This window comes from Propithecus coquereli, unplaced genomic scaffold, assembly GCF_000956105.1.
Source record: "Propithecus coquereli isolate 6110/MARCELLA unplaced genomic scaffold, Pcoq_1.0 Scaffold1, whole genome shotgun sequence".
Taxonomy (NCBI): Eukaryota; Metazoa; Chordata; class Mammalia; order Primates; family Indriidae; genus Propithecus; species Propithecus coquereli.
Window position 1 is genome coordinate 10,309,285 of NW_012133857.1, and position 26,443 is coordinate 10,335,727.

The window sequence follows — 26,443 nt, forward strand, 5'->3', positions numbered from 1 at the left end:
GACAACTAAAAATGTGTGTGTGTGTGTGTGTATATATATATATATATATATAAAAATTATGGTGGCGCATGCCTATATAGTCCTAGCCACTTGGGAGAGGCTAAGGCAGGAGGATCGCTTGAGCCCAGGAGTTTGAAGTTGCTGTGAGCTAGGATCATGCCACAGCACTCTAGCCTGGGCAACAGAGTGGGACTCTGTCTCAGGTAAAAAAAAAAAAACCCAAAATGGAGAGGAGTAATCCAAAAGACACTTATGTTAACAGCAAATTATTTTCACTATATAATGTGGTAGCCACGCCTCCACGATGGCCCCCAGTGATCACTGTCTCCTGGTATTCATATCCTTGGTATTGTCTTTCTTCCCTCCCTGTGTGACCAACAAGAATATAGCAGAAACGGTTATATAATTTCTAAGATTACATTATAAAAGGCATTGCAGCTTCTGTGTTGGTATCTCTATCATCCTCCCCAGTTCCCCATTCACCTGCTCTGGGGAAAGCAGCTGGCATGCTAGAGCAGCCCTATTGAGAGGCCTCTATGGCAAGGAACTGAGGCCTAATAATAATCATGCAATGGAGCTAGAAAGTGAATCTCCACTCCCAGTTGAGCCTTCAGATGACTGTAGCCATGGCTAACAACTTGACTGTAATTTCATGGAAGATCCTGAGCCAGAATCACCTGGCTAAGCTGCTTCTAAATTTCTGACCCATGAAAACAGTGAGATGATAATTACTGATTGTCTTAAGCTGCTAAGTTTTTGGGCAATATTTTACACAATAGATAGCTAATACATATGCTACTGAGCAATATATACAAGTGATCAATGGCAGGATTTCCTCCCTTACACCAGATTTAACTAACATCCTATGAACAGATTGTAAGAAATGAGAGGTTCCAGAATTAGTTACCTGTACAATTGGTGGAGCTGTCTGCGAGTAAGGTGATGTCACACCATAGACAGTTGGACATGTCTGTCCTTGATAATATATGGTCGCTTGAGACTGTGCAGGAGAGTACTGCTGCTGTACACTGACAGACTGTTGGCTTGAATCCCAGACACTATAATTCTGTCCCTGAACTGGGCCTGAGGCTGGCACTGGCAAGACAGCAACACTGGAGTCTTGGTGTACCACGCCATCACTCTGGGCCACATACTGTGAACTGGAAACTTCCACAGGGGCTGCCACATGTGGCACCACTGGCACTGGTGGAGGAGCAGAAAGGGGTTCTGTAGAATGTCCCACCAAGGGCTGAGCATGATCGTAAGGAGCAGGAGAACACACAGGGTCCATGCTGGGTGTGGGCAGGAGCACCTTTCCAGCATTAGGGTTGCTGGGATCCACATAAGCCTGCATGGGATAACCTGGTGGGTAGCCAGCAAAGGGGTGATGAGGGGCATTATAGCCAAGAGAGTCATAGGGCAGTGGTGATGTCATTCCAAGGTTCTGCATCTGCTGCTGTTGTTTCTGAGCCTCCCGCTGAGCCACCTCTTGCTCAAACAACTTCCGGCGCTCCTCTGTAGAAAGTTTATTGCGGTCTTTAATTCGTACTTTCTTTTTAGAAGTTGGTGTATCATATCTAGAAAGAAAACAGTAAGAGGACCACAAAAAGTTTCTCCCTAAATCATAGACATAATCAAAGCATTAATAAATGTATGTCACGCATTACTAAACCACTAACCACACCAACCTCAATCTGGCATTGCTTAAAAATCATACTCAAAATTCCTTAAGCAGTCTTACAGACAGAACAGAATCCCAAGGAAATTGACACTTAGATGAAAATAACTTCATCTGTATTCTCACAATCTAGAACATCAAATAAAGATACATGCAGCATCTTATTCTTTATTGTTAGGGACATTTCTACAATCACAAATTCTGAAATTAAAACAAAAACCAAAATAAGTGCCATGAAGCAAAATATAATCCAGTACTCAATTGGATTCAGTGCCCCTAAGGTCCACAGTACAGTTAAAATCTCAAGAGAATTAGCTGGAAGATAATCTTCAAATTCAAAAAAGTTCCATGAATTCCACCCAGCTTTAAAAAAAAAAAAAGAAAAAATAAGAAATTCCCATAAAAACATACAGTAGAACACCAAATACAAACAGAACACCTTAAAAGTAGACAAGGAGAAAAGCCAGATTACTTAAAGAATGACAATTAGACCAACAAGTTTCACAAAAGCCAGAAGACTTAAGAATAATAGCATCAAAGTGTTAAAAGAAACTGTTAACTCAGCAAAACTTCCTTTCCAAAATGAAGATGACTGTTCACGTAAGACTTACGGATAGTAGCAATATTCACAATAGCCAAAATGTGGAAACAATCCAACTGCCTATGAACTGGTGAATTTATAAAGTATAGTAGTACATCAATACAATGGAATAGTTCTCAGCAATTAAAAAACTACTGAGACATACAGTACCACAGATGAATCGAAAATGCTGTATGATACATGAAAGAAGGCAGATTCAAATGCTGTATACTAATATATAATACCACACAAAAAACATTCTGGAAAAGATAAAAGTAGAGGCTCAGAAAGCAGATCAGGGGTTTCCAGGAATCAGGGATATTGCAGGAACTGATCACAAAGGGGTAAAAGGGAAATTTTAGGTGATGGAAGCATTCTCAATCATGACTGTGGTAGTGGTTACAAAACTATGCATTTGACTAAACTCACTGAATTATATATAAAAGCTGATTTTTAGCCATGCATGGTGGCTCACGCCTGTAAATCCTAGCACTCTGGGAGGCCAAGGCAGGAGGATTGCTTGAGGCCAGGAGTTTGAGATCAGCCAGAGCAAGAACGAGACTCTGTCTCTACTAAAAATAGAAAATTAGCCGGGCATTGTGCTGTGTGCCAATAATCCCAGCTCCTTGGGAGGCTGAGGCAGGAGGATTGCTTGAGCCCAGGAGTCTGAGCTGTGATGATGCCACTGCACTCTTGCCCAGGTGACAGAACAAGACACTGTCTAAAAAAAATTAATTTAAAAAATTAAAAAAGAAATAGAAATGGAGAGTGAGCAAGTAATGTAAACAAGTAAACTTTTTAGACAAAAATTTAAAGGAAGGTCTGAGATAAGGAGGAGAACAAAGAAACTGGTAAATTTGGATAAACATAATTGAACTGAATAAACTAGTTTGTGTAAACATATATATAAAAATTAACAACTGATGTGGGCAAGAAGGAATTATAATACTCAACAATAGCATATAAACTGGGAAGACTAAGTGATCAGAGTTAAAGTGTCCTACAGTGTTTCTGTTGCTCATGATATTAATTTCAGACTTTATTAAACTGATCGTAACTGTCACAATGTATTAAAAAAACAACTATAAAATATTTATCAGACACAGGAAAGTTAAAAGAAAATGGAAGGAAAACAGATATACCAGCATACTTCCATTAATATCACACAAAAGAGAATTTAAGACAGACTATAAAACAAAATCTCAATAAAATCCTAAAAACTGGTATTATACAGGCCAATTAATATCAATGAAGTTGGAAATTTCATAAAAAGAAATTTAAATGCACACTGGAAATCATAATGGAAATTAAAAAGTATTTAGAACCAGATTATGACAGACCTGTATTATCAAAAGCATAGTTCAAATGATACTTATGTAGAAATTATATAATCACTTTTATTAGAAAACATGCTGAAAAATAATGAACTAAGAATACCAGTTATTTAAATTAAATTAAAGGGAAAAAGATGAATCCATGATATAAACTATTGACAAGGATTAAAAACAAAAAAATAAAAAACTCCATATAAATTATTGAAATTAATAAGTTTTGTATGGTCTCCAAACATGAGATTAACCTACAAAAGTCAATTGCATATCTAAACACCAGCAACAAAACAAAAATGTAACAAAAAACTAAGGTTTCTAGAAATGAACATGCCAAAGATGTACGTCTTTCCAGAGAAAACTATAAACTTAAAGAGATTAAAGAAAAACATTATCTTTATTAAAAATATTTTTTAAAAGACCTAATGAGACAGAGATAGGAATACTCAAAATTGTAACAACGTCAAGTCTCCACAGAATCATCTCTTGGGGGAGAGGAGGGCAAGCAGATTCTAAGAACAAAAGTCTGAGAAAAGCCAAGACATTCCAGAAGAAAATCAAGAAGGATTAGAGATTTGCCTTACTTGCTATCAAGATTTAATGCAAATTACATTCATTATGAGCCCAGAAACAGATCCTCCCACATATGACAATTTGCTGGAGAGAGAGTGCACTGCAGAGCAGTGGAGAAAGAATGGGCTTTCAAGTAAATGGTGTTGGCACAATTGGCTATTCATTTAGAAAAAAATGAAACTGGATCCCTACCTTACAACATGTACAAAAATTTAATTCCAAATAAATTAAGGATTTAATTCTCTTAAAACACAAAAGAATACCATCACCTCAAGGATAGGGAAGGATTTCTTAAAACAATAAGCAAAAACCATACAAAAAATATACGATATATATGATATACTGAATTATACCATAATTAATAAATTATGTATATCAAAAGATACAAAAAAGTAAAAATGCAAGCCATAAACTGGGAAAAAATACTTGCAAAAAGTACCGCTAAAACAGAATTATATTTAGTACATAAAGAACTCCTGAAACTCAAAAAGATAAGTAATTCAAGAAATGAGCAACACATATAAAAAGACACTCCACAGAAGAGGAAACAGAAATGACCAACAAATACATGATAAGTTGTTCAATCTATTTGGTAATTAGAGCAATGCAAATTGAAATCACAATGAGTTACTATTACATACCCAGAACAGCCTCAAGTTTAAAATTCTGGCAGCTCTGGTTTTTTTTTGTTTTTTTTAAAAGAGAGGGGGTTCTTGCTATGCTGCCGAGGCTGGACTTGAACTCCTGGGCTCAAGCGATGCTCCCAACCTAAGCATCCCGAGTAGCTAGGACTATATGTGCATGCCACCGCACCTGGCTATATCTCAATTTTTTTAAAAGCAAATTTAATTGAAGAATAACTTCTCTGGGCTGGCTATGGTGGTTCACACCTGTAATCCTAGCACTCTGGGAGGCCAAAGCAAGAGGATTGCTTGAACTCAGGAATTCAAGACCAGCCTGAGCAAGAGCAAGACCCCATCTTCTACAAAAAACAGAAAAAATTAGCTGGGCACAGTGGCACGTGCTTGTGGTCCCACCTACTCATGAGGCTAAGGCAGGAGTATTGTTTGAGCTCAGGAGTCTGAGGTTGCAGTGAGCTATGATGATTCCACTGCACTCTACCCCAGGTGACAAAGAGAGACTCTGTCTCAAAAAAAAAAAAAAAAAAAAAGTACTTCCCTGTGATAAGTATTTTCTAGTCCCAGTGGATAGATGATTATGTGGTTTGTTTTTCTACCAGCACGACATAAGAGTCTCTTACTCAGATTTTTTAAAATCAGCATTTTGATTTAAGTACGGCAGAAGATTCAACAGAAGCTGAGATTGGTGGCTCACGCCCGTAATGCCAGCACTTTGAGAGACTGAGATGGGAGAATCTTTGAGGACAGGAGCTCGAGACCAGCCTGGGCAACATAGTAAGAACCCATTTCTACAAAAAATTTAAAACCAAGTTGGTGTGGTGGCACACATATGTAGTCCCAGCTACTTAAGGAGGCTAAGGTGAGAGGATTGCTTGAGCCCAGGAATTAGACATTGCAGTGAGCTATGATCATGCCACTGCATCCTACAAGCCTGGGCCACAGAATGAGACCCTGTCTCTTAAAAAAAAAAAAAAAAATTCACTAGAAAACAAAGTTCTGACTTTTAAAGAACTACCATTATCCTTGAAAAGGTATCTCCCACCAAACCCCCACTGTTCTTCAAAAAATAGATCTTTAATTCTTCAAATAGCATTTAAATGTTATCAAACAGAAACCATTCAAGTACTAAAAATCCAATAATCTTCACAACTATTATTATTGTCAAAGCAGAAATCTGTCTTAAAATTTATCAGTAAAGTTTTATACTCATTCATCAAGAGAAGATACTAATTATAAAAGCCCTTGATGCTTGGGCACTTTTTCACTTGCTCAAAAATGAGAATAACTCACACAGGCTACTTACCTGTCATCTGGCCTTTTTGTTCCCCGCTCATAGGCCGAAGGGGGTGGTGAGAGGGAGCCCCTTCGTTTCCTTTTCTCTTTATTTTGAGTTTGCTTGTCTGGGTCTCTCTCTCTTGACCTGTTAGGAGTCTTTGGGGCAGCTGTTTGATCTCTGAAGCCAACAGCATCCCTTCCTCGTTCAGTTACTAAGGGAAAAGGTTTTTTTAAAAGTTTACTTGGTAGACTTTTCTCCCTCCTGCTAGTACATCAACTGTAAAATAAAACTTCTACCCCAAAAATGATCTATGGACTCTTCCCTCATCTACCCAATCCTGAATTTGAATGAGATACAAGCTCTTGTGTGTATGTTCACCATTTACTAAACATCTCTTCTGTGAAATGCCCTTTTCTTCTCTTTCCCACCAAAACTCACCTTTAACATTTTTAATAAATTCTGTGAGCAAATAAATGCATGTAAGATATTCCCATTACCTTTAGCAAAGCAGTTTGCCATCTTGAAATATAAAAGCCTTCAACTGCTCCTGTAAAATCTCTATATTTATAATTTGAAGAAAAGCACCCTGACATGCTAAGTATAAAAGCCTCAATGGGAAAAGTCTCTTTAATCTTAAAAAAAAAAAAGCTTATTAGGGCAACTTTTTATGAACTACAGTGGTCCCTTGGTCTAAATGGGGGATTAGTTCCAGGAGAACCCCCAACACATCAAAATCTATGCAAACAAGTCCTGCAGTCAGCCCTGTAGAACCCACTTATTCAAAAGTTGGCCCTCCTTATACTCAGGTTTCACATTCCACGAATATCGTATCTTCGGTATGCCTTTCGTTGAAAAAAATCCACAGTATAAGTGGAACTGTGCACTTGAAATCATGTTGTTCAAGAGCCAACAGCACAACTAAAAGAAAAGTATTTTTTACACAGGTGATGTCTTAGGAAGTTATCAAAGCCAGAGAGCTACGTGTTCACAAACAGAATGCCAGCTTCGTATTCAAAGATGGTACTACTAACCTTCTTCATTATCTCTCTTTACCTGGAATGGTTCTTAATCTGTCTACACTTAACCAATTCCATTGTTCCCAAAAGCTGCCCTAAGTTCTACTTTCACTGATCATAGCTCCTAGTTTCTCATCTTCATAAGAAGTCTAAATCTTACCACCAAACATTTCAATACAAATTGACTGGCATAATACGCTGTTGCTTTGTGTATGTTAGTATTGCTCTATCCTTGAGGAGAGAATTTCTTATATAATACCTCTCATAGCACAAAGCAGATTCTCACTAAACATTCATCTGTTTTTCTTTTTCTTACCTCAGAAAAATGTGGTATCAGTTGTTTCACCCACCCTCCGCAGTGTTAGGTTTGCACGAGCCATTCTCACAGTTCTCTTTTGATTGGCCAAAAACCCCATGTATTTGCAAGACAGTTATTAATCTACAGCCCTGTGTTTAGCATTTGTCAGTGAGAAGCTACCAGAACTCATTTGTACCATTTGCTGGTAGAAAATTCTGTACAATAAAACTGTTCCAGCTCACAAGGTACTAGCACTACATCCTTCTGTAAGGTATCATTATCCAGTTTTATCTAGATCTTCTCATGACTATTCTGTTTCTTCCTGCGAATCCAGGTTTCTTGCCCTGGTGTGAATTCCCTTAAAATGTGGCTATTTCTTCACTATACCCTGGTAAAACAAAAAAGGAATCATACCAACAGATCATATTCGGACTCTGCACTTTAGAATATGTGAGGCAGAAAAGACAGTCCATTTATTTAGGCTCATTTCCTAATATAAAATGAGGGTAAAGCTAGACTACATATTTCCTGAAGCATCTCAAAAATCCTCCTGAATTTTAAGGATTCTAAGCTTTAATTGTTTGATACTGAGAAGTAGAAGCCGGGTTTGAATTATAAACATTTCCTTATTCTAAAAACCTGAGACTGAGATGGAGGGTTCCACATGCGGGAGAAACTAAGGTTGGCACACAAAATGCTACTCCCTGAAAAGATTATAGTCGTCCATTATAGATCATTGTCTGCATCACCTGGAGGGTTAAACCAGACTCTAGATACTTGCAAAATATTGGGCAGAAATCCTCATAGGGATTTAAGCTTTCTTTGCCTATGTTGCTAATGATTTCAACTCAGTGATTTCAGAGAGCTAGTGTCTGATAATCAACTTCAGAGTGGAGACACTGGTTTTGCCAACCAATACTGCCCAGCCCTGCCTTCTTTCTTATGGAAAAAGCTCTTCACAGCCCTAAGTAGAATATGTGGCTATGAAGAAACTAAACCAGTGGAATTAAAAATATCCAAAAGACACAACAATAGTGCAAAGGATATCTCACAGGTCTTTACCAATAACACTATTTAAGATTATATTAAAAGCCATGCACATGAAAAATAAAAAGCCAAAAAAAAAAAAAAATCACACTAGCTCCATCACTCTACTTACACTGGGCCAGTGCTAAAAGGTCTCAAGAAATCACTGCCACCATAATTGTTCCCATTTCTTTACTCCCTAAAGTTTACTGGAAACATAACTAAGTGGTGAAGTCCAGAACCAAGATTACCATGTTCTCTCTGTTATCTGTTCTGTAACACTGATTCTTAACTTTTTCAGGGGTCGCTCACTTCCTAAGAATCTGATGAAAGTTTTGAACTTTCATCAGGAAAGTAAATATGGTTGACCCTTGAACAACACGGGCTTGAACTATGCAAGTCCACTTATATGTAGATTTTCTTCCATCTCTGCCACCCCTAAGACAGCAAAACCAATTCCTCTTCTTCCTCAGTCCACTCAACATGAAGATGAAGATGAATATGAAGATGAAGACCCTTATGATGATCTCCACTTAATGAACAGTAAATATATTTCCTCTTATGGATTTTCTCAATAACATTTTCTTTTCTCTAGCTTACTTTCTTATAAGAATACAGTACATAATATATACAACACACAAAATATGTGTCAATCAACCATTTAATGTTATCAGTAAGGCTTTCAGGGAGTCAAAAGTTATATGTAGATTTTTCACTGCACAGGGAGTTGGTGCCCATAATTCCTGTGTTGTTCAAGGGTTGACTGTATACACATAGGAGTCTGCCTACAAACATTTAGAGGTAAAGACAGACATCCACAAGTACAGGTTTAAGAATGTCTGCTCTAGAGGAATAAATAGAAGAAAGGCTACTAAACTATGACTTCAAAGAAACCAAAAACACAGGCAGTATAAGAGATACTTCTTTTGGCAAAGCAGCAATAAGAAAGAATAAAAGTACAAGTTTCCAAACTTTTACACCAAATACTTCATTTATCTAGTTATTAGTTCTCTGGTTTCAAAATCAAAAAAGCTAAAGGTCTTATCAGTTACCTCTGCATATACCAAAAGAATACTTGTAAAGCCATCTACACAGAGTACCAAATACCTACTTGCGCTCTCCTTTTCAGTTTGACTTTTCTTTGGAATTCGATATACCTCCTGCAAAAGAATAAACCAGAAGGAGAGTTATTAGTGTGGGTGGAAAAAGTGATTGCTTTGAAGCTGATTGATTTCACATGGCAACAAAGAAATAGGAAAGAATAGGCTGGTATTTAATTATTCTCTAAAATTTTATTCATATTTCACTTTAAAAATGAACATGTGTTGGCCCCTTAAAAACAACTGAAAACATATAGTACAAATGTTTGTTTATATATATTTATATATACATACACATCTACCATATATACATATCTACCAGGCTTGTATGATCTCACTAGCAAAGCAACAAACTAAGTGACTGGGGCATTATATTTCTTGCAAGAATATAATTCCTGAGAATCTTAATTTCTGTATGCCTTCTGCATGTGCATTCCTAAATATAAACTGAAGTCATCTACAGTTCTTTTTCTGAAAGTATTCATAAGGACAATTCTAACGTTTCACTTGCCACCCTACCTAAGGGAAGAAAAGGCTAGTAATAACCCAGTTATATAAAAACACTTCAGAAAAATTATATGTATAAAAATAATTCCTGCTATTCAGCATATTTTTCTATAAATGCAAAACTAATACGGATGTTGGCTAAATGTAATATTTACTTTCATGTTGTTGTAAAAAAAAAAAAATAGAAAAGATAAGCATCAGACTACTGCTGCTCTTTAAATGGCATTTAATACTGTACCAAAACTTATCTTAAGAAATGTAAACTAAGATTTTAAGCCTTTTCTTGTTGTGTAAATCTAAGGCCTAGAACCTATTTTGTTCTTTGACAGTTCCCTACTATTCTAGTCCATCAACTAGCTCTTGGGGACAACACTTTCTCATCCAGTCACCTTGTTAAGTGGGCCAATAACAAACCCAAATACTCTCAATGCTATATGATACCCTCCCTCTAAGAGTAATCTTATAATATTTACCACACCTATGTGACCTGGTGATCCCATTTTGGGAATGTACTCCAAGAAAATCAAAGAACTCCTCTCTCCATGATTGTTGGTTCTAGCAATATTTGTGGCAAATAAGAAATAAGCTGCATGTTACACAACTGAGGAAGGGACAAGATGGCAAGAATTCACTTGCCATTAAAAATAATAAATGTGGACTACGCAGATACAGGGAAATCTTTAAGAATGCTGATTTTTTTTTTTTAAAAAAAACCTCCAATACTATATATATACATCTTAACAAATTATCTAATAAGGATAACTGACTGTTCACTTATCCTGTGTGCCAGGTATCATGCTAAACATTTCAAATGCATTATCTTACTTGAGCTTCAAAACAACCCTAATGAGGTAAGTGCTATTATCTCCATTTTACACATGAGAAAACTTACTTAAAAAGCTTAGCAATCTACTCAAGGTTATGATGCTATCTTATGATGCTCTCAGATGGGCTAACTCCAGAGTATTTTTATCTTCTGTACTAGATGACACAGGAGATGGTTACACACAAATTTAGGTGACATCCTTCATCCGCTTAGCTTCCTACATAAAAAGACTTCCATTAGAGCTGTGATTCTCTACCCTGGCTGCACAATTAGACCACCCCAGACAAAGAGAATCTAAATCTCTGGCCATGGGTCCCAGTCATCCATATTGTTTAGAAGCTCCTAAGATGATTCTGATGCACAGAGAAGGTTGAGAACTACCAAACTACTGGCTTCTATTAACAGTCCTCGCTCACTCCTCCTCACAAGAGAGAATCTGTGTATGCCTGCCCCCAGCTCAGAGCTATCTGGGCTCTCTTTCCTCTTGATCTACTTTTGCCTGTGGAGAGGGGACACATTCCAATCTGCTACTCTGAGGGATGCCTGCAGTTATCTAATTGTCAGTTTCTAGCTGTGGGTACTACTAAATCAGGGATAAAGACAGGGAGGACAAAGCTGACACTTTTAGCTCTGACTCCTCCGTTTACCTCTCAGAGGGGTTACCAAACTTAGGACAAAGAATGCCACTTACCAGCACCTATCCACACTATAAAGAAAAAAAGGTATTCTGCTAATTTTAAGAAGCTTAGAAATGACTTCTGCATTAGGTACTCTGTAAACTCAGGCTCTCCAAAAAAATAATAGCTTCATTCTCAAAGGATACTTAGAACAGAAGTATGGACGGTCCAACTAAAAATAAGACGATTTTAACCTACTTAGTTTCTTTTGCATAAGATCTTGGCATTACAAGTGTTCATTACAAATAAAGTAATTTATTACACAGTGCTCAAGTTAGGGACCCACTCTGTGGTGGCAGTTAATGTACCATAGAAAATGTTTTAAAAGATAAATCCTTAGTTCCATTCAAAAGCTTTTATCAACTGCTAAATTGAAAATGTATTTTAATATTCAAAAAATGGATGATTACTACTAGCTAATGACCAAGAGCTGCTATTTACTGTGTGCCTAACAGTACAGGGAACAAGTGCTACCAATACGTACCCAAGTACTCAGAGTTGCTAACTTGATCCTCTTTATATAGTCAAAGCTACCTTCAAATTTTAAGCTGGCAACTCAGATTATCTACTCCCTCCTCCTTATCTTATACATTAGGAGAGTGAGGTCCTGAACATGCAAGTGGAATCTTCCAAAGGCCCACAATATTGAAAGCTGAGAAGCAATCATGTGAAGATTACTGTGACATTTCTTAAGATTATTCTGTCTTGTGAATAAATAGTATTAGTGTTAGCCTGAGTAATATGGAAGTCTATTTGGAGTAATGTCACATACACAGGCCACAAAGTCCATTACAGAAAATGTTTATCTAAATTGGCTTTATTCATGTTAACTGGTGATGTAAAACCACTTTGCTTTGTTTAAAACTCTACTCAAGACACTGGCATATTATAACGCTGAACTGTGACTCAGTAGACTATGGTTCTGGGACTAACCCTACCCTCAGAGAGGCCTAAAAGAATCTGCTTCCACACTCCATCTGATACTCTTTTCATATTATCCCTTTTCATTTTTTTAGTGTCTAGGTGCTACTCCCAATTAACAGATATACACATAGACATTCAAGCTATTAATTGTTACCAACCCAGATTACCTTATTTTTTGCTGTTATCTTGAGCACCAAGAACAGTGTCTGGCATATAATCAACACTCAATTACCAACAATGGACCAACGAGTGTAATTCTATTTCTAACTTACAGAAATCACCTACATGGTGCTACACATAAGCTCAAAGTATTGCATATGCCCCATGCTTTTTATTACTATACCATCAGTCTCTTCATCCTATACCACTGATCTCTTTCATCCCTGGAAACAGGTACTATTTAAAGGACTTATATATAATCAAAAACATTATTTTCAGAGTCAGAGTAATAAATGTGTTTCCGCAACATTCTTACTCTCTTCAATGCTTAGAATAGCCTTCTGTTGGCCACTTTAGTCAAAGGCTCAAAATCAATCTTCATATTGTTTAATAAATACCACATCACTGATAAGTTCATGAAATACCAATGCAACCAACATCTGTTAAAGTGTGTAAATGTTAATGGCAAAGTTTTTAATATGCGGACACAAAAAGAGCATGAGTTCTAAGATCCCTATTTGTGGAAATTTGGTTTGCTCATCCATATAGCAACATCTGGGTATTAATTATGTGCTATGAGTACATATTAAGGCTCTCCTTTTTGGATGCTTGAGATACACAGTACCTTCCTATCAAGGAGTTCACAGGCTAACAACAAAAATGGCTGAGACCTCTTGCTATGTGACGGGTCCTTTGAATACATTCTCATATACTCTTATACTGTTAAGAGAGTTATTATTACTATATATCTACAGTACATATAAAATATGCTAAGAAAGGTTAACTACCCCAACACAGTGAGTTATGTATTGAATCTAGAATCCAAGCCTAGATTTTTGTCTGTCCAAAGCAAACACTCTTAACCACTACAACTATTACCTCATAAACACTCAGAAAACAAAGTAAATATATACTATTTTATGATAGATATATAATAAAATAGTTAAGAGAAATAGAGGGATACTAAAACTGATTTGGGCCCTTGAGAGAGGACTGGGAAATGCATTCTGAAGGAAGTGAATATTTGAATTGTCTTGAACGATGAGGAGAGTTGTACAAATAAAGAGTGAGGCAGAAAATACAAACGTGGTAGACTGAACACATTTATCGCAATCCATCCTGAAGTCCTATAAACAACAGTGGAAGAATAAAAAAGGTATAAACCCATCTGTGGTATCTTTTCTTTCTAAGACTATAAATCATATGTGGGTACTGAATTAATATGTATATTTAAGGTTTTTATCTCTATTTCACATGTTGCCTGATACTCTGATTTTTTTTTTTATTATTCAGAAAGGAAAAATACTGTATCCATGAAATAAGGTGTTATAAGAAAACAAAAAGACTGAGAATAAGAGCAAATTCTGGTTTAGTGAAAATATGTTAGAAAAAAAGGGTCAAGAGTTTCTAAGAAAGCACAATAAAAAGTCAAGAAGAAAAATGGGAGATTAAAAAATAAAATTAAAGGATAAGTGCCATAATCTCTATCTAATAACAGTAATTCAAGAAAGCAAGGGGAGAGAAAACTAAATGGAAGAAAGCATCAAAGAAATAATATCAAAAAAAAAATCACTTAGAACTAAAAAATTACGAGTTACCAGACAGAGGAGGCTTGGAGCACCTACCACAACAAACAAACTGAAATGGTATCAGATTTCAATAGTAACACTGTAAACTATAAAATGATGCAGTGACATCTTGAACATATTCAAGGAAAATTTCCAAATGATAATTATATGATCTGCTAAACAAGGGAGATTAGAATAAAGGCATTTTTCAGATCTATAAGGTCTCAAAATTTTATCCACCAGAAGAGAATGAAGAAAAACTGGAGGTTCTAAGATCCAAGATTCTAAAATCTGTGTCACCCATCTGATAACTGTCTACAATGTACACTGTACCGTACTCAGTACTTTAAAAAGATGTAATTCCTGAGAGAGCAATGGAAAAGCTTTGGATAATGTAAATGGATAATCCAGCACATATTAATAATACAAGTATATAAATTCAACAACTAGGCATTCAATATAGATAAATCTTTGAAGCTTTAACTTTTGTGCAAATATCTAGGATGTGGTGGTTATTTAAAATAATACCTATAAAAGATCTGGAAATGTCATTCAAACCTGTAGCAATTTTGAAAAAAAGTTGTCTTCCAACAAAACTGTCCCTAAAAGAAAAGCTTAGTTATCTGGAAACAGCATTTTCAGAATAATTGCTGAAACTAGCAATAGCAATTTTTTAAATTAAAAAAAGGGGTAAATGTTTTGAATTTGGGTTACTAGGAAAATGATGAACCTATTAATAGAAAGGAACATCACAAGGTGAAGAACCAGCTTGTAAAAGATGATTAAGAGCTTGAGTCTGAAGGGCAAGTGGAAGAGACAGCCAACAGAAATCTGGAAAACTACATCTGAAATTCAGGAAATAGGCTAAAAGCAAAATAGCCACAATTTGAGGAAATCTTAAGAAACAATAAATTATATTGTGATGCTGCTGAGGAATGCCAAGAGAAAAAGTATATTAAAAAAAATAGGCAAACAAGCCTGAGCAAGAGCAAAACTCCATCTACAAAAAAAAAAAATAATAAAAATAAATAAAGAAAAGAAAAATTAGCTAGGCATGTTAGCAAACATCTGTAGTACCAGCTATTCAGGAGGCTGAGGCAGGATGACTGCTTGAATCCAAGAATTTGAGGTTGCAGTGAGCTTTGATGATGCCACTGCACTCTAGCCCCAGGCAAAAGAGTGAGACCCTGTCTCACAAAAAAAAAAAAAAAATTAAATTAAAAGGTGGAAAGGAAAGTCTTTATGCTTGATAGAGTATATTTTCTATTTCTTAGTAAACACCTGAATAGGTTACCTACTACAACCAAGTTATTACATGGCCTAACCTGGAATGTTTTCTTCTAGTACTCTCAAAATATACTCACTGGAAGCAATGCAACATTTTATTAACACATCCCAAATGAACTGCTAGAATTTAGAAATAAAATTAAAACAAAATCGTGAAACAATTTATGAGAAATCTTCTGAAAAGAAATTAACACAGATTTAGACTGTTGCCGAGCAAAACACTTATGAGAACAAAATAATTTACAATGAGAGTAAAATAAATTTTCTATCTTTTATTATATAGAGATCAGATTATCTATTCTGCAATAAAATATTTTTTAAAAATAAGACTAGGCCAGGCACAGTGGCTCACGCCTATGATCACAGCTACTCAGGACGCTGAGGCAGGAGGATCCCTTGAGCCCAAGAGTTCAAGGCTACAGTGAGCTATGATGGTGCCACTGCACTCTAGCCTGGGCAACAGAGTGAGACCTCATCTCTAAAAATAAACAAACAAAAAATAGAAAGAAGACTAGATTATTTTGTTTTCGTTATCAGCAAATACACATCAAATCTTATATGTGCCAACCAAATCTTTTTTCATAAATATTTTCCTAAATGACAATACTGACAAAGAGAAAAAAAAGAAAAAAAGAGTGTGAGCAAAGTGCCACTTTCATAGCTAGAAGAATAGACAAAAAGCAGAACAGGATAAAGAGACAGAAAATATGAAAATAAATTTTCCAGAATTAAGGAAATATGAAATACACTGATTAATAAAGCTAAGAGGGCCAAACTAGAAACAAAAGGACTATACCGTAGCAAGCCTGCACCTGGATAGAGGGGGAGCTCTACTAGGTCAGAGAGATTTGATCAGAAAAACTGGAAAGAAAATGATACATGAGTGGGAGAAAATAAGGAAGAGGCAGAGAAGAGGGAGAATGAGAGGGAAAAGAACAACAGAATAATTCTGTTTATTCTTTTAAACCACTGAAGAGACACTCTTCATTTCAAGCTTCAGACAGCCAGGCTCCAAAGAAATGAACAGTAATGAGATCTGTTTTCAGTTTTCACCCACTAAGAAAAATGGGTAAAAAATACGAACTGGCAATATATGAATGAGGTCTATTGATTAGATCACAGTATTGTATCACTGTGATTTGCTGATTTTGTGAGTAAGCTAAAGTTACGTTGTCCTTGTTTTTAGGAAATACACGCAAAATATCCAAGGGTAATGAGGCATTATATTTGTAATTTACCTTTTTAAAGTTCAAAAAAAATTAAGAGAAAATGATGAAGAAAAGTTGGTGAAATGTTAACATTGGGGAATCTGAGTGAAAGGTTTAGAGGGATTTTTAAACTGAATTTTATCTACGTCTGTCACTAGAATGTGTATTACATGTAGAATACACACAAAATATTATTCTCACAGTTTTTCTGTAAGTCTGAAATTATAAATTCAAAGTTTAAAATATTAAGAAGGAAAATTTATATATTTTGATTATGGTTACATATAAGACTTAAATTTTACCACCTACATCTATACTGGAATAATCGCTCAAGTTTCTGACAGACTTGATCACGGTTCTAAGGGAAAAACAACATTCCTTAAAGGTCTTTTCTAGCCTGGAAATCCTATAACGTATATACCCTCCCACTTCTCAGACAGTTTTACATCCAAATCACTTAAAGTAACTTTTCCTAAACAGAGTCAAGACTTTAAAAAAAAACTCCATGGACAGCAATAGAAACATGATCATTATGTCTTTAGGGAAACAATTAAGAGCTCACCCAAAAGAGTAAAGTGAAAATAACTTCGTTCAAAACCAGAATGTTTAGAACAGCCAGATTCTGCACTTTATCTTTTAGAGTAGATGTTGACAAACTTTTTCTGTAAAGGATAAGATAGTAAATATTTTAGACTTTGCAGGCCAGTCTCTGTCACAACTACTCAACTCTACCCCTTGTAGTGCAAAAGCAGCCATAGACAGTAATACACAAATGTATATGGCTGTATTTCAACAAAATTTTATAAAAACAGGCAGTGGGGCAGATTTGGCCAACCCCTGATTTAAAGTATTTATTTAATTGTAAAATGGACCACTAATAAGTTGTAGACTATTTTTACCTTTTACCAAATGAAATACTCATTTAAAAAATTTCAGTGTAGGAGTATTAAAACAGCACTCGTTGGGTACAATTCTAAAACTTTTTAAAAAGGATAATATTGATCCTTATGGATTCAGAATAATCTCTTACTCTATTAAGAATTTTAGGCCGGGTGCGGTGGCTCACACCTGTAATTCTAGCACTTTGGGAGGCCAAGATGGGTGGATCGTTTGAGCTCAGGATTCTAGACCAGCCTGAGCAAGAGCGAGACCCCATCTCTATTAAAAACAGAAAGAAATTAGCTGGACAACTAAAAATATATAGAAAAAATTAGCCAGGCAAGGTGGAGCATCCCTGTAGTCCCAGCTACTTGGGAGGCTGAGGCAGGAGGCTCACTTGAGCCCAGGAGTTTGAGGTTGCTGCGAGCTAGGCTGACGTCATGGCAGGGCACTCTAGCCCGGGCAACAGAGTGAGACTCTGTCTCAAAAAAAAAAAAAAAAAAGAATTTTAAAATGTGTCACAAGTCCAGGACACATAATTTCATTTTCAAATGTTGCACAGCAGATTCCACATACAATATTAGTTATGGAGTGAAATTTCAAGCAGCGACTCAAAACCTTTCAGTTTGGGCAACTCTTTATGTTTTAACTTTTCTTTAGAGAGTTAATGCTTAGCTTTCTACGTAAATACTATACTTGTTGAATTAAAGATAATACCTTGAGATAAAGATGAAATAAGAGAAGAATTAAAAGTAGTCTTTAAGAAGAACTCAACTTATCACATATAGGGAATTTTATACCTAAATCATCTAAATCTAGATGCAAATGCAACTACTTAGATTTCATTATAAGGAGAGATGCACATCCTGCAATCTAAGTGTTGATAAGAGCAGCTCTGGAATCACTAACCATTACAATGTCTTGGTGTTTAACGGAAACTGAAACTGCCAAGTTCGTGGAACCTTACCTCCTCTTCTCATGATCCAAATGAATGAAGATAATTCCAGTCAAGTTATAATTAGTCACCACTTATAACCAGCTGTTCTGCCTGTGAAGTCTAGGGTATACTTTCAGCATGAGGGGTGATGTACAACAATTCCTTTTACAAATAGAAATATATGTACATGCCCCTGCTGAAAATGTAGCCCAGTAAATGTACACATGAAAATGAATACATTCTCGTAAGGTGCAATGTGCTGTATATGTTTCTGGTTGAGGTCTACTTTAGGAGTCAAAATGTGTAAGCCTCGTGGAGTCAAGGCATTGGACCTGTGTATATAGGTATAGAAAAAGTAGCTCACTTAATCCTTTCTCGCCAGGAGTAGGGATTTTCCCGGAACGACATCCATTGTCGGCAATGGACGCACCAAAATAACGCCGGCGCCAGTGAGTTAACCACCTCTGTCCTCTTTTCACCTATTATATTTTTCATGCATCATCCAACTTCCCAACCATCTTCCTGTTTCTTCACAGAATGCACGCTAGGTTCTCGTTTTTCTTCAGCACGAAGTTGGAAATGGAGTTGAGAAAAGGAGACACATGGTCAGCTGGTGATGTTAACAAGCTCCTTGCTGCCCTGAGAAGCTAGATGGAAATGGTTCAAGTTACAAGGGGGATCATCATCAGATCTGGGAGGACAAAGAGTAATTCATGAAGCTTCATTCCCTTCCCTCCCACCCTCTTTTATTTACTGATGATTCCTAAGTCTGCCTTTACAGCAAAACCAAGATTAAGGAATCTGAAGCAAAACCCTTTCAGTTCTTCGCTCCATCCAGTGTGTAGAAAAGCCAAGTGGAACACATGTCCATCTGTTATGGTGGCCCCCAGAAGGTCAGGGAGGCTTAAAATGGCTAACATAACCACGATCTTAGATCAATGCTTTTTAGTAAGATCTTGGTCAGCAACTAACACAGTGCTTGGCAATAGGTGCTCAAAAAGTTGCTTGAATAAGACATTTTCTTTTTAGCTAATGTCTACTCGAACACATAGGTGGAAGTCAGACAGAAGTAGTTAACTCTTTCAATGCCGGGATAGTATGGATATTTAGTAATTACGTCAGGTCAATGAGTTTCTCTAAAACATGTTCAAATTATCGGTTCCTGATTTTAGACTTCTGGTCAAATGCTATCAAAGTGCATTTTTTTTTTTTCTTTAAAAGAACAACCATAATCAGAGTTTTGAAATCAGAGCCATAGTAAATGTTAATTACAATGATAGATGAATTAAGAACCCCAGCACCAATGTGTAACAAACATCACAGTTCACAGTCAAATAAAGATGTTTCTCACTAATGCAATTCTAGATGGGTAATGATTCCAGAGCAAATTAAGATTTGAAGAAGAGATAATTTTATTTAATGGCTCCCTTGACGCTAAGAATCAGGAAAAATGAGAGTATGAAGGAAAAGAACGATATATTTTAAGTACAAGTAAAATTTTAAACCTAAAGTCAAGAGGATCATCAAGCTACATAGTATTGTAAAACTGCTTTGATCTTTCAGATAGGAGTGGGGAGCGTAAGAAGAAGGGGAAGAAATAATTTTGTAGGACTCAAAAATGTATGTCTAGAGTGTGAGTTTAAATAACCACAGTTATATCAAAATGGGTTAAGTATATCCTAGAGAGTAATTCATACCACTACAATTACAGAAACAATCATACAGAAACAAAAATATTTACTTTAACCAGATTTTAAGAAAAGACAGGTTTATGATGGTTGTATCTCAGCAATTTTTAAAAATTACATCAATGAGAGACTTCTCAGGCAAAAGTGACCTACTGGATCTACAACCCAACTATGGCTATAAAGGCCTTTTCTATGTCCACTGTGTAGTTGTCTCCATCTCCATCCTCCTTACTGAGCTATAGTCACAGTACAATCTCCACCAGCAGCCTCCAAACACAGACTTCTTTTAGGAACTCCTGTGCTGTCACAAAGCAGGCCGTAAATAAAGGTCTACCAGGTGACCATCTCAGCATCTCTTTCAACTGACTGCAATTCTGATTCCTGCAGTTTACATATTGTATCATAAGTAGACTTAATATGAACCCTTCCTTTCATATTTACAAAAAGGCCTAATTTCATAAGGCTTAATAAGGCTCAGTTTATGCTGAATTATAACAGATGAAAGAGTAACGTGAGTAAGAGCTCAAATGGGTAAACAATAGCTGAAACTACACCATACTTAAAGAAGGGTCTCAACACAACAAATTAGGAAGCACAGTGCACAACCAACTACTCATTTTGCTCAGTGTTAAGGCCAGTTCCATTGGGTCAAATCACAGGATCTAATGGGGTGAGCTTTTAGTCAAAATTTGGGACAGGAAGGATTCAGGTGTTCACCTTGCTGCAAATAAATATGGATTGCTGGTTTATCTGGTTGTTTCACCTCTGGCAGAAGAGAGGAGGAATAGAAAAACAGAAGCTAGGAAGTAACCTGTTCCCACAGGGTCCTCAAGACCTGGTCCCAAGTCTACATCACTTACAATTGAAATGTACCATGCCTCTCCTAGGTTCATCCTATTTTTCACTCTTGTGTTTATCCAAGACTCAGTCTGAGTTTTCTGCAAAGCAAACCCTGCACATCTTCTACATTCTTTAATAAGATTATTTATTAGGTATAAGGGTCCCAGGCCTTTCTATTTTTCCTCTTTTGTCCAAAGAAATAGGCATTTAAAAGCAGGCCTATTTTAGAAACAATAATGGAAATTAATACCAAATAGCTCCATAAAGTTTTCCTAGAATAGAAATTTATGTTCAATCATTTTTGATAAAAGGTTGCAAAATTACCTTGATTTTCTATTTTTAATTTATTTCCCATTAATCTAATAAATTTTTAACTAATTTAAACATTAATTTTTTTTCCTCATTACAAATAGAATCATAAATTTGTTACTCAAAGGATTTTTGTTTTTGATGGGAGGAACACTTAAATGACTGAACTCAATATTGTAATATACTTGTCTAAATGAGAAGAAAAGGGACAACTATATATTAGTTTGGCTAGTATGACTCTTGCCAAGGTTTAAAGGATGTTTAAGACACTAATTGACAGTAAGAGAGATGGGTATTCCATTTTTTCAGAAATATGCTTGGCTAGCACAGTAGTTAATTTGACTTAGGTTTGTAGGACTCTAAACCTGAGTAATTCAGGTTAAAATGAACAAAGAAAATTTCATACCTTTAGGTCTTTCCAACTGTCCAGCAGCTTGGTGGCCAAATCACTTATATCTACTGTTTTATCTGGCTGTTCTTGGCTCCTCTCACTCTCCACATCAGACACACCCTCCTCTTCATCTTGGGATGGTGTTTCCTCAGCAATAGGTTCTTCTAGTTTTGTGCCATTGCTCTCTTGGGGCTCCATTTCAGTGTCAGCCTCTGGTTCAGATATAGGTAGCTTACTGGCCTCCATGGTGGTTTCACTATCAATTTTGGATTCAGGCAGCTGTTGTGGGAGAAGCTGCTGCGACCGAAACTCTTCCTCTTCCTCTACAGGGACATTTTCTAACTGATCAAGGTCCTCTTTGCCATCTTTGCCTTCCAGCTCACTGGTTGCATCAGAGATTGCGCTATCCATACTGTTTTCGCTTATAATTTTAAGTCTGCGAAACATGAGTTTCTTGGGAGTATCTGTATCAGCTTCTGTGCTCAGCTTAGTTGAAGGATCAGGTGTGTTGAGTGGTGTGTGAGCACGTGATGTATTCTCACTAGAATATCCATCTCCTTCACTCAACTGAGGGACAGCAGTCTTGGTCTGAGACCAGCGTTGAATAATTGGAAGTACTTTGCTTTCTTCCAACATATTTTTAGTAGGAATGGGCAAGTGTTCCAAAGTCTTTATAATCTGATTAAATATAATAAAAAAAAAAATCACATCACTTTGTACAGCTGACTTTTCAAACCTCTGGATGAAACTCAGATTATTTCTGCAGAAAGTAGTATAGTTTTGCTACTGTCTTATTAAGGCCTAAGTCTCTATAAACACAGGTGTATTTAAATGTCACAGTATTATTTTCCTTAAGAAAGGAAGGAAAACTGTTTTTATAAGACTGATCTGCAAGAATAAAATGTGGAGCAGGTGACTACTCACACATCAAACAACAGTGATTAATATTCTATACCAGTAGTTCCCAAACCTAGGTAGCTCTTTAAAACCATATACACTACTGGATCTTACTCTGGGTATCTTTTTCTAAAAAGTTCCCCCAAGTGACTGTGATAGAGGGCTGGGAACTATGCAGTAACATATATTTATATGATGCCTCACATACACACAAAAAATGCAGACATTACCTCTTCAGCCTTTGGTAAACAGCTGTTTAGCAAAGAGAGGCAGTCTTAGAAACCCCTCAACCCTGAAATCCAGTAATTTCTTCCTACGTACACCCCAATGTAGTTCTACAGAAACCCGAAGGCTTTCCCAATTTCTTATTGCCAAATCTCCTAGGAGAAGGATATAACCAAGAACAATTGCTTACTTGCCCAATTCCTTTTTTTACTGTTGTTTTCAAAAGTGTTTTATTAAATGACTTTGGGATTACATTAAAAATTATGATTTTTAAAAAGCTACAAGTTTGAAAATACTGTTAATTTCATAGAAGGGTACAAACATTACAACTCTACTAACAATGCTGCCAACAAACCTTTACTTATATCTTTCGAAACACTTATTTGCTCCTCAAAATGTTCTTACTCTTGTGATCTAGAATTCAGATCTTCACCAATTCTTTAGAACCCTAGAATTCAAGTTTTATATGATTTCCCATCCTAAAACTATGGTTTTAGCAAAAAGCTTGATCTTTCACTTAACTATGGTATTATAATATACTTTGCTCTTGTAGTTCCCAGCTATGTAGCACCAACCTTAAAGAGATACTATAGGGAAAAATCATGGGACAAACTACTAGCAAGGTGTTAGGTTAGGTTATAGTTATAGGAATGATACTAGGATGATAAAATTACTCAATTTTTTAATACCAGTGGTAAATTTAGTGCTAAATTCATAATCGCTAATATTATCACATACCCAAAACCTAAGCAAGCAATATAACGGTTTTAAGAAACAAACGAGCTGAAAGTGAACTGACCTCTTCCTGAAGCTTCTGGTTACTTTCCTGGCCATCACCTAGCTCTGCCATCCAGATCCACAACAAAGACAGCCCATGACGCTCCAGAAAGGATTTCAGACAAGACTGTGAGTGTGTATTCTTTCATGGGGGAAGGGAGACAGGATGCAGGCAATACCAGAACGTTACAGAGAGCCCATATAGAGTTCACTTACATATTATACATTATAAACAGTTCACTTATATTCACAAAAAAACTAGAAACTCTATTTTTATCAATCCAAATAGAACTGTACAACTAAAAAACCAACAAAACAAAAAGAAAGAGAACTGTACAACAATGGCTTTAAAGTAATAGGTTATAATTTTTTTTCATACATAATATACCCCAGTCAACCTGAATTTTACTAAAGTAGAAAATTATGTAAATATTAATAGGTTATTTACAATGATTCAATTCTAAACTAAGAAAAAACTTGCATCTACCATTTATACTGAAAAGGCTGAAATCATAAAAATTAGTTTTTAAATCACTTTCTTTTCTCTCTCCTCTTCAGATATTTGTTCAAAAGGCCTTGTCTTCCTGTTAGATTTTTAAAAAATCATTCATTTTTTGTCCAACATCTGTGGCATACTTAATAAACTGGTATAAATGAGATTACTGTTAAAATTCCTTGCTTTGAGATCATGCAGTAAAAATGGCCTTGGCATGCTAATAATTGGGGGGAAACTATACCAAGTATCATGAATTTTAAAATTAATTTATTTAACATCTAAAAATCCCACCACGTTCTTTGACTAGAGAAAGTAAACCAGTTCTACTAATAGATTAAATGAAAGTGAACTCTTCAGCCATTTTTAAGAGAATAGTACAAGCTTTCAAGGTCATATAGAACTGACATCTCCATTTTAAAAATAAGATCAACTTTTTTCATCATAATTATTCCTTTTCCATTCACCTGGATTATAGTTTAAATGTCCCACCCCAAAATCAGAAATAAAAAATAAATATTAAAGTGTTCACCTGTATAAGCTTGAGACAGGTAAGTTTCTGCTCCAAAGTTTCAATTCTAACCATTAGCCGGGATAAGCTGAGCACCTGGTTTTTATCAGAGAGACCCTCACCATTTTCCATCAGAGCTTCTAGCTCTCCATCCACCTACCACAACAAAGAAAAATATCTAGTCACAAAACAAAAAACAAAACAAAAAAAAACCCCCACTAACTTAAGAATCACACAACTTGAAAAGATGCTGAACTTCATCAGTAATCAGGAAAATGCAAATTAAGACTATAGTAGGAAACCACGGTACCACACTGTGGGGGGTGGGAGGGAAGTAGTGTGATAGTACTGAGTATACTGTTGATGAAAATATAAATTGGTATGATAAATTTGAAAAGCATTTCATTCATTCAAATATGTACCAAGAACTTACTATGAGTCAAATATAATTATAGGTGCTAGAGATACTGCAATTAATGGAAAGAGAAAAATCTGCCCTTATGTGAGATAACAAATTATATGAAATAAAAAAGTACTTCAGAGATTCATTTATGGTTCATAACATGATGATTGAGTATGCACACTATTGTGTGAGATCTGCCTACCTCAAACCTTGTTACTGTATCAGCAAATTACCCACCTGAGGTAGGCTTTAAAAAAAAAAGTTCAGAAAAAAATAAAGCATTAGTTTGAAAAATAAATATTTGTATCCCCATGCCCAGCAATTCCACTTATAAGAATAAATCCAAGAGAAACTCTGAACGTTTTTACTCAGAGATTCTTAAGATTGCTCATTGAAGCAACATTCATAATAGCAAAAACTTGCCAACAATTGAAATATTTGTGGACAGGCTGGATAAACTGGCATGCTCACTCAACAGAATATACCACCACAGTAAATAAAAGGAACCAAGTGTAGCCAAATGCAACACATCCATCCATCTCAAAAACATAATGTCATGTGAAAAAGTTCCAAACCATTACATACTGTGTGAATCCATTTTTATGCAAATATTTAGAGATACATATGTGAAAAATTGCTTTTAAAAAGGCAAGGGAGAAAGACAAAATTGACAACAGTGGTAATCTCTAGAAGCTAGACAGCAAGAAGGAAGCAGGAAAATGTTCACGAGGATTTTATTTATTTTATTTTTGTTTTTGAGACAAGAGTCTTGCTCTGTTGCGTGGGCTAGAGTGCAATAGCATGATCATACTGACGGCAACCTCAACTCCTGGGCTCCAGCAATACTCCTGCCTCAGCCTCCCCAGTAGCTGGGACTATAGGCACACACTACCACAGACCCACAGACTACAGACCCTGTTAGAAACAGGGTCTCACCCTTCCTCAGGCTGGTCTTGAACTCCTGACCTCAAGCAATCCTCTCGGCCTCCCAGGATGCTGGGATTACACTTGTGAACCACTGTGCCCAGCTGGATTTATTTTATAATTATGCTTTATAACTTACATGTGTTCTTTGGCTGTTTTAAATATTATATTTAAATAAGAGGGGGGAAAATCAACCTACCAAAGGTCGTTTCCAGCCCTGCGCTGCGTTGTAGCAGTTACAAGACATAAAGATGTCCTTACAGAACTTATTATTGGGGGAGATTAAATTAATTCACATGAAACCAAACAAGGAAGCATTAACTGTAAACGTTAATGTTATAAAACCTAAGAGGCCTAAGAAAAATGGGAGCAATTAGAATGAGAGTCACTGAAATGGAATTAGAAAAAGGTTAAGATAAAGACAAGAGAAGGGGGCAAAGCAGTGGGGAAAGCTTGAATAAAGGGAAGCAGGAAATCATGACAGTGCTAGCTTAGCC

The 26,443-nt window shown here is 36.1% G+C and overlaps 1 protein-coding gene across 1 annotated transcript in view; it reads right to left on the reverse strand.

Moving 5' to 3' along the window:
• The window catches only part of SETD2 (SET domain containing 2), a 140,908-nt gene that overhangs the window by 50,277 nt on the left and 64,188 nt on the right, over positions 1-26,443 (reverse strand). The window contains exons 10-15 of the mRNA XM_012665347.1: positions 24,641-24,775; positions 23,638-23,757; positions 21,732-22,394; positions 9,528-9,576; positions 6,104-6,287; positions 908-1,577 (exon numbers count right to left, since the gene is read on the reverse strand). Coding sequence (XP_012520801.1) covers positions 908-1,577; positions 6,104-6,287; positions 9,528-9,576; positions 21,732-22,394; positions 23,638-23,757; positions 24,641-24,775 — 1,821 coding nt within the window. The remainder of the gene's footprint in view (positions 1-907; positions 1,578-6,103; positions 6,288-9,527; positions 9,577-21,731; positions 22,395-23,637; positions 23,758-24,640; positions 24,776-26,443) is intronic.